At 29.5% G+C, this 9,877-nt stretch overlaps 1 protein-coding gene across 4 annotated transcripts; it reads right to left on the bottom strand.

Moving 5' to 3' along the window:
- Window positions 1-2,492: 2,492 nt before the first annotated feature.
- Window positions 2,493-9,410, bottom strand: LOC126832827 (GTPase-activating protein skywalker-like). 4 transcript variants are annotated; one of them, XM_050563812.1, is made up of 9 exons: window positions 9,101-9,407; window positions 6,464-6,595; window positions 6,268-6,390; window positions 4,853-4,995; window positions 4,612-4,781; window positions 4,367-4,543; window positions 4,254-4,294; window positions 4,059-4,175; window positions 2,493-3,258 (listed from the first exon to the last, which is right to left on the bottom strand). In XM_050563812.1, exons 1-9 carry the CDS (start codon window positions 9,171-9,173, stop codon window positions 2,858-2,860), a joined length of 1,377 nt encoding a protein of 458 aa, XP_050419769.1. In that variant the 5' UTR covers window positions 9,174-9,407; the 3' UTR covers window positions 2,493-2,857. The 4 variants fall into 4 exon arrangements, with proteins under 4 accessions (XP_050419769.1, XP_050419770.1, XP_050419771.1 ...); XM_050563813.1 differs by lacking the exon at window positions 9,101-9,407 and adding an exon at window positions 6,661-6,784 and having other exon boundaries at window positions 2,495-3,258; XM_050563814.1 differs by lacking the exons at window positions 2,493-3,258; window positions 4,059-4,175; window positions 4,254-4,294; window positions 4,367-4,543; window positions 4,853-4,995 and having other exon boundaries at window positions 4,642-4,781; window positions 9,101-9,410.
- Between the last annotated feature and the right edge of the window lie 467 nt (window positions 9,411-9,877).

Genomic DNA, 9,877 nt, shown 5'->3' with positions numbered 1-9,877 from the left:
TTTGCTAAATCCGATTATGGTTTTAGAATTTCTCACGTCAATTTGTTTTATTAATCGGCATACCTTAAGGTTGTAAACAACTTTATTTTTTATAGATAAATACATTAATTTTGTGACCGTTAATATTACTTCTGGTAATGTATAAATACAGAAGACTTTGAAATTACCAAAAAAGGTTAAAAAAATAATTGTACTAGCAAGAATATTTCTAGCCAGATTAGGGTTCAGCTAAATATATTTTTATATAATGTTATTTATTGTTGGATAATACTGTATACAATTAGAGTCAATATACTAGAATACTTACTATTGTTATATTTAAAAACGCAAAAAATCGTAGGTATATAGAATACAAATATTTAAAATTACACCTTTGCTATTTTTTTTTATTTTGCATTTGGAAAGCATGCATTTTCCCAAAATTTGTTTTCCTACTGCATCCTAATCATTATTATTTATTTAGTTGGAAGCAAACACAATACAAACTTGATTGAATTGCAGATCACGTTACAATTGACAATGCAACATAATTGTGAAAGCACCCGATTTGAGTAGAGTGTTGTGTAATATATTATAATTTGTATGTGGTTTGATTCGCGATACATACTTAGTTAATGTAGTTGCCAAATTTCATACTTATGTTCTGAATACGTAACAGCTATTACATTAATTAATGTTACCTGCAACAGTACACGGTATATTAAAAATAGTCTTAAATATAACATAATACCCCCAGTTCGTTGAACTTTGGCTGCAATATAATGCTCAAAGACTACCAAATAAAATGATCAACAAATTAAGTGAATTAAAAATACTAAAAAACGTATCAGTAATAAATAAACGAAAATTCCAATAGGCAAATAAAGATTTTTGAAATAAATATTTCTGATCAAAATTAAACAAAATATGCCGAGATGGTTTAGGCATGTTATGAGGCGAAAGGAATGGGAAGCAGTAAGAATGGTAATGAAAATAAACGTAGGGGGGAAGATGCGAAGGGGAAGACAAAAAAAAGGTGCTTGGATGACATTGACAATAATATGAGGACTTCTGATTTGTGGGAGAGATCTTGTCGAGTGTAAGTTTAGGACGAGGGGGGCCTACCTCAAATAGTTGGGATAAAAGTAAAGAGAAGAAGACTGTATCCGAACTTTAGTTTATTAGCTTATCACTAGTACAGTAGTGTCATTAGTATATCCATTAAACGATTAACATAATGGTCCCCATTAAATACGTCATATTCTGATTAATTTAACATCAAGATTATTTGTAAATAGGTATAATTAATTTAAGTGCTGATTTAATACCGCGAAAGCCCCGAGAATGATAATTATTTAATGACTATAGTAATGAATCTACAAATTAAAATGATTTAATGTGAGCAAATTTCTTAAAACATTTACATGCTGCAATATTACACGAAAATATTACTTATTACTATTTGACTAATCTCCGAACTAATTTTTTTTTTAAATACCTTTTCTTGGCTAAAAATTTACAAAACTAGACAGAGTACAATTTTATCAATTATAGCATTATTGCTTGATACATGCTAGACGACGTTTTATCAATTCGTTGAGGCGAAAAATGACACAGAGCAGTATACAGTAAATATACATATTTCATCTATCTACCAGACAGTCCTAGAACTTAAATGACTTTAGATCTGGGTCAATGACCGACGGGTTGTCTCAAATCAGTTACACTGCCGAGATAGGAAACGCTGTCTCTTTATTACTCTATGCTTGATACTGACATATTGAGTCCAAACATGGATATTTTTTGTTCATTTCCATAATGTATAGTAATAAGAAATACTTTTTTTTAAACATTTTTAAATAATACTTGGTATAATAATTATTTAACTTAATTATTATTCCATTTTTATTAAAGTATATAATTAGTTAGTTAAACAATTTGATTTGAAAAAATTATTATAATTTTAGTTTTTATTTTTAATAATTATTAAAAATAATAATAGTAATTAGATGAATTTGTATTTTAATATAATAATGACCAGATTTTATTGAAAGCTTACAATTATACAACATGCTTAAATTTAAATTGTGAGTACCTAATTAAAGTGATAATAGGAATGAAGAACATATTTTATTCTTTATCACAATTAAGTTTTTTTTGCAAAATATTTCTGCCTATTTTAAAGGGTTGTACAAATAAAGTAGTTAAAATGTTAAAACGCTAATGGATATGTTTAATATAACTATTTTGCATAATAAATTAAAATTAAAATATATAACTTAAAACTATACATGAGTAGATTTTCCTTGTCTACTTAAATATTAACATGGAAAAATATGCAATTTTAATGTACAATATTTAGAATTTTTTCAACATTTCATCATACCATATTTAAATTATTAAATTACAAACTTCAACAAATGTATTAGTTAAATTTTTTTAAAAAAAACTATTATCATACATTTTATAACATAAAGGTAGGTACGTAATTTTAAAAGCAGAAGCAGCAAATATACATTAAAAAGCGTATTTGTTGGTAAACCTCCTTATTTCTAAATTATATTCTTTATAATGCATATTAGCTGCTGTAAATTTCAACATAGAATGACATCTGAATTATTTTAAAATCAATGATATTATAAATTGGTAATACAAATCAATTGCCTAGTAAAAATTATACATTTTTTAGTCTTAAATATGCTTTTTTTTTTATTAAAAAAAAATATAAATAAAATTATAATTTTTCATAAACAAACTTTCATCTAGTAAAATTTTAACCGCTCTTTTTCACAGTCCTATTATAAAAATCCTTTTTTTAATTTATAATATATGTCCAAATTAATAAACACGTTTTTACAAACAAACAAAAACACATAACCTATCTAGGTCCAAGATGAAAGCTTCTTCTACGATGGGATTTACGTTCTCGAAGTAATATATACTCTTGTCTTCGTACACTACATCTTAGCTCTAGTATGTTATTGATTTTTTGTACTATTTCTTCAGCTACTCTTTGTTCGGCCTCAAAATCATGATGTTTGAAATTACTCCATAGAGCCGTTTGTTGTCCGTGTGTATTATCTCCAACGCTAGAGCTTAAAGCCGTACTATCATATACCAGCCTTAAAACAGCACGGTTATTACTCTTTGTTTCAGTCAGGTCACACGCAACTACACAGTCCATATCGTAAGTGGCCGGCTTCTGTTTTGTCCATGGAAACTTGGAGGTAGATCTTTGCTTTACGACGGGATCTAACTCTATTTTCTGGCCTGATATCCCTAAAAAGAAAAATAGTAAAGCAAATTAAAAAAACCTTTTATTTTTCTCAATCTAATATAAATGTTTTAAATAAATAAAATTTAGACAACAGTCTTTTAGCTTTATATGGCGTTAATTTCAAATACATTTTAAAAATATACAATTTTATTTTCTAAAAACCATAATAAACCAAATTATTATTTGAATTTATACATTGTTTAAGAATTATATTATGACATAAATAAATATAATAGAGAACTCAATGTCATAGGCGTGGCTATCAACACATTGACCTATAGCAAAGAAAAGTTTATCTACTAGTTGACAAGAAGCAGTTCTGGTCATTAAATAACTGTATAATATTATGCTGGCAAGTATTTTGACACTTTATGACCTTGAGAATTTTGATCCATAGAGAAACAAAGTATAAAATATTTTTGGAACTTTGTTTGAACAAGACATTTTTGTTATTTTAAAATTCATTAACACCAACTTTAAAATGTTTTGTTTTGACTTTTCAAAATGTTATCATACCACATTTTGATCAAAATTTGTTTGTAGTTATAAAATATAATGTACATTTTGTTTTGGAAATTTTTAATACTTTTTAAAAAAACTACATTTAATGTCCTATAGTTTCCTCAATTATTTGTTTCTAAAATTGAATATCAAATCTTACCAGTTCAGCTAAAAAGTTAAGTATAGCTAACGAGTTCTAAAACTACGAGATAAACTATACTTAAATGTTTTATCAAACTGGTGAGAATGACCATAAATAACTATAATAATAACGTATTATATACATATACATTAGACTTACCAAGATGAATTTCTGTTTTCGTTCTGACTTTATTCAGTATATTCACATTATACAGTTGATATAATGGGGCTTCAATAGCTAGAAGTTTGTTTAGTTCTCCTTCCAATTGTTGATGTGCTAAAATAATTTTTAAGTATTAATTTTCTGTTTATAATATTTTCTTAAAAAAAAAATATATATATCATTAATAATTACCCTTTGTGCTTATATTGTCGCACTGAGTTAAATTTCCTTCCCTAAATTGACATACATTTTTTAATAAATTAGTGTTAAAACAAACAATAGTTAAATTACTTGTTTTGACTTACTGAGAAACGGGAGAATTGTTTGAAAGTGCAGGGGCGACTTTATTATCTCGCTCGACAATGGCTAAAAACCCAAATCCAAATTTTGCAACTGTCTCTCTAGAATCTAAACATGGAAAATCAAAGTCTACTTCACCGTCGTCTTCAGCTATGTAAAGAGCATAGCAGTTAACACTATCTCTAGAATGCATTAAGAATTATTACAGTAGATAAAATATTAAGTCTTAACATTTATAGCGAGAACTCACTTTAAGGTACAATCAGGATATTCGATAGTACATTTCCAACAGACTAAACCAATAAGATCGTGCACTTTTGCAGTTGCTATAATAGACACTTGCATTGGGTAATTTCGTCGTTCTAAATTCAGCATAGTAATAAATATACCATATTTTCTAGTAGCTTCTCCTAGTTGAGCCTATTAAAAAATAATATTTTTTTGTTAGTGAATAAAAAGTTATGAATAAAACTTGACCACTTTATACATACATTTCCATCGTATTTAGAATATTCCCGAAATGGATTTAGTGGAAGATATGGGCAAGCTTTTAGTAGTTTAGATAACTCCGAAACGTAAGATTTATTTTGATTACTAATATCTTTTTTTGGAAACATCTCAGCTTTTTCTTCATCTAAAAATTATGTTAATAAGTTATAATTACTTAAACTATAGATAAAGCTGGGCTTTTACGAGTTGCAAATTACTTTTTTCGGTTACTTTTAACATTAATAATAATTGTATGATGTAATAACCTTAATAATTTTGAAGGGGAAACCTGGTTTATATTTTCAAAATTTTTTTTTTTAATTTTAGATTATTTATAGTCTTATAATTTTAATATAATAATAGTCATATTTTTATTATAAATTCTCAATAAAACCTTTTTTTGTCATTTTGAATCTGTAAAAGCCTTAGATTTTATCAATTATGATAATATTCTTAGTTATTTGGAAAAACATAAATAATGAAGAAAAAGCTGATGTAAGAGAGAAGCATAATCATTAATGAAAAAGTTTCTTAAATTTGTGTCTTTTATATGTGTATTGTGGCAAACTATTTTAGAACATTAATAAAGTTAATTAAAATTTAAAAAAATCTAGGTTGGATTTACAGTCTGTTTGTGACCTTATTTATTTTTTACAACAATTTATATTTCATTAACAACAGAAATTTATTTATTATGAAAATTTGACAAAACAATCTAAGTGCAAAAATGATTGATAATTATGAAGACTTCGGTAAAAGAAAAAAAACATCATGTCAATTAAGAACTTAAAAACAGAAATATCTCATTTTTTGATATTACATCAAAACAGTTTTCTCGTATATTGACAATTGTAATGCTATGGCAAAACTCCTTTACAAACAAAAGCTTATTGATGTTTTTCCAAATGTATAGGTTGAATGTGTTAATTATGTCCATAGAAAATGACATATGTAAAAAAATATCATGTTTTGGACACTTTTGCATCAAGCATACCCAGAAAAAATGTGATAAATTCATATTATTCTACCAAGAAATAATAATTATTATTAAGTATCAATTTTTTTGGAATTTGCTCAATATTAAGACAGTATATAATATGAGTTTACAAATAGCATACATGATGATTATAATTTAAGTTAGTTCCAGCTTAAAATATATTATAAAACTTTTATCTAAAATTCTATTATAGATTTTATTTGTTGAGCCATTATATGGATAATAAGCTATAAAAAAACTAATAACTTCTAAGCTATCGCATTGAAGGTATAGCTTATACTCACAATAATTAATTTTTAAGTTTATAAGTAAAAAAGTTACTTTTTTAAAATAACAACTTAAAAAAATATAACTTAAGCCAGCTTAAAATTGTAGATTTTTATTTTCAAAATTACATTTATTATATAAATGTATAATTACCTGTTAAGGAAACAGGTGTAAGTTCCCATTTGACATGCCTTACATTAGCAGACTTGATCATGTTTCTCTGTAAACGTTCCAATTGTACCGATGTATGGGATCGTTGACGGCGGACACCAAACTCTATGTTGGACATTAATAAAGTTTAATATGTACCTATTTTTTAAGTTAATTTAAGTTAACCAATGAAACATACCAGTGTGAATATCTAGTGATTCGGCTACGTCATCTTCTTCATCGTTGTCTTCGATTCCCGGGTAAGTATCATATTTTGTTGTAGGTATTGATTGAAGAACATTATCTCCACCCATAACCACTTCACTAATACCTAAAAATAATGTTAGTATTAAAATCAGTAAATATGTATAAGCATATAATAATTTAAAATAAAACCTCAAATAAAAAAATGTTTGTTATAAAATCGCAGTGTCCACCTCATTACAATATTGCACCTCCAAAACCATAAACCTCTAATACTTTGATTTCGAAATCCTTTCCCGGACAAAGTGGCGGATTATTAAAGGTAGAGCAGCTATCAGACTTTCCAAATCGAATATTCTCGTCCATCCAAATCGCTTGACCGTCACCTCCTCCAATAGTTATCATTTTAGAATCTGCCGCCATAAACAATTCATTTGAGTGACAAACATTATCATTTTCCATGCCGACCCAAGGATATTTTGATCTTTCCGGATATAGGCTGAACAGAAACGTTTCTCCAGTTCCAAAATACGCAGTTCTGTTTCCTCTTTCATCTTTTTTATTTCTTTCTAGCCATTTGGTCGAGCAATATGCCCCAAATACGTCATTACTACACGTTTTAATTATCAACAGGGTTGGCTCATGTTGTTCAACCCGAAAATAAAAAGTTGTTAAACTGCACCCGTGTTCTTCAGTTGTATACAATAAAATTGGCTGATACATTGTAATACGCATCGGTAGCCACGACCATAATGTAAATAGTTCTCGTGTACTAAGTGTATGTGACATTAATTGTATATTAACTTGCGACTGGCTAGTAGGTAAATTTTCGGTAGAGCGAGATCTAATCAGCTGGTGAGAATTTGATAAAACCGCTTTGGTTTTCAATGACATTTCGATTTTCACAAATACCCTTTGTATATACGCTGCACTAAATGCTCGTATATTAAATGCTATTTTCAATAATTTCCTTGGATTCACGGGAATTTGTCGACAAAATTTAATTAATGTAGTTTCTAATCCATTATTTATAGCTTCTTGAGCCCAAGATGAGTTTCTTTTCAATGAATATTTATGGAAAAGTTTTAGTATAGCTATGGCAATTCTATATAATACTTTAATACCTTCGTGTAGATAACAATCCATTAAACGTACAGCATGATAAAACGGAAGACCTTGAAAAATCCACCATATCCATTCGGTATATACATGTTCAACTTTAGATGCTGAACAAAACTTAGTTAAATGGGCTGCAGCACTGCTTGCGTGTTTTTTAGCTATTCGCATTACTGTTCTCCAAGTGACTTCATACAATGATTTTGTTTGAGTCATAAATACTAATTGCTTTGAAGATACTAGACTGGTTATACTGTTATAACATTCTTCTTCAGGCATAAAATGCAAAAATAATGATACTAACGAATATATTGCTGGACTATATGTAATGTCGGGACAGGCAAACCCAAGTACACAAACAACACGGTCCGCTACTTCTTTTCCAATCGCATTGAGATGATGAATATGTCTGTGTTTTGAATCAACAAATGGTGGCAATACACTAGTTTTGTCCGGTAGCTCTTTAGTCCCAAACAATTGTTCAACTAAATCCCAATAAAATCCTTCGCTCATATTATTATTGTTGTGTTGTTTGCATAGAGCCGACCATAGTTGACTTCTAATCATATTATCCGCCGGCCAGTTATGGCTACGTAAGAGTTTTTTTACTTCCTTATACCTTCCATTTGAGATGAGATGTTGAATTTCCAAAAACGTCTTGGTTGGCTGTTTCTTTGTGATTGTACACTCTGGAATGATGAGCGGAATGCTATCAACATTGACGATCGATTGAAAAGGTTGGTAATCTACTTCGTTGTTAAAAACCATACTTGTAATATTCCTTTTTATTGATATATTAATAATAATAAATTATTTAAATTGCTCCCGCATACACAAAATTCAACAAAAATAAATTAAACGGTTTTTATAGTACTAACTACTCGGAATGAATGCAGTGCGATTTTCTTAATCAATTACTTTCAATTACGAATTTTTTTTTTTACAATAAAATGCTGCATCAGCCGATATATATGAATATATATAACAGATTTATGTATATAACAGATTGTTGTTTACTCGCATCGATTGGATTATGTACCTGGGCGGTCCAGAGTTTAAAAAATAGACAATAATAAAACTCGTTTAAAATAATCGAAACGATATCCGTTCGGTCCGATGTCGTTTGCCAGAAATATACGTGAGACGTTACGCGAACATAATGTCGGTTTTCGCGGCTGTTAACACTACGACGATTTTCTATGTAATTGCGGTAAAATATTTTTTCAAATGTGTAAAGAATATTGTACTTTCGTTGAAAAAAAAATTTCTCCAGATAACCATGCCCCACCCTTAAGACACCTTGATAGCACACAGTGTTACCTGTGCAATACTACGTGAAGTGCACGGCGCACGCTCATATTATTGTTATTATCATTCCGACCTCCGTGGAATAAATAGTATTATTTATTTATTTATATTTAGGTATGTATGTACGTATATGGATTTGATAATATGTTCAACGGTCGACTCCAAAGAACGCTCGGCCCGAACACCACGTATGAATTGTAAACTTTACCTGTATCGTCCGAAGAAATAAACGAGTTTCTGATGTGCGACAGAAGCCAATGTTTGCTGTCGTAGAGCGCCATTGTGTTGCGCCGACAATGTGTAGTACCAACGGCGTTTACGGCGGTAGGTTTATACCGGCATCGACCGCCGTTTAGTGTGGTCGACAGTAATGGAAAACGAACAGACGCTAACGTGCAAAATCATTTTCGCCGAAACATCAAACAAAAAACTTTGAAACCGAAATTATTATAGATATTTCGGCTCTATACGTGGTACCTAATTTCAAAATCGTTCTCGCCGTGTGTGTGATAAGCCACCCGTGATAACCGCTATCAGTGCCGACGTTTTGTCATCGTCGAGTAAAAAAAAAAAACCGTACCGCAGAAAAAAACCCGTAGCCTGAACTCGTTGTCCTACACGAGTTCGAAAATGATTGGAATTTGCCGCTGTTAAAAGCGGCCATAAAAATAGAAAAAAAAATACTCTTAAAAGTATTTGCCCGAGTACTGTGACACGCCTAGCGCATGATGCACATACTTAATTTGTATTGTGACTAATAACTATTACACAGGTATGTGCATGCCCAGCGGCCTTCGTGGTGCAACAGTATAGTATTATGTCTGTAAACTGTAATCCATCCAGAGTCAAATGGAAACGTATTTTTTATAAGCCAACGCAGAACACCATTTATAGACCACATTCGTGACACTCTTCTGTGTTTTGCTCAGATTTCTTTCGTTTATTGAAAAATATATGAATTCGCATTACGAATAGGACATTCGAT

The sequence above is a fragment of the Adelges cooleyi genome, unplaced genomic scaffold, assembly GCF_023614345.1.
Source record: "Adelges cooleyi isolate 19-005CV unplaced genomic scaffold, UGA_ACOO_1.1 ACOO_flye_CR_arks_rails_tigmint_CR_PRNA_167, whole genome shotgun sequence".
Classification (NCBI taxonomy): Eukaryota; Metazoa; Arthropoda; class Insecta; order Hemiptera; family Adelgidae; genus Adelges; species Adelges cooleyi.
This window is presented reverse-complemented; position numbering and strand designations above follow the sequence as displayed.

Bases quoted from the DNA above. Each gene is read 5' to 3' on its own strand.
- LOC126832827 (XM_050563811.1), bottom strand. From the start codon at position 8,352: ATGGTTTTTAACAACGAAGTAGATTACCAACCTTTTCAATCGATCGTC.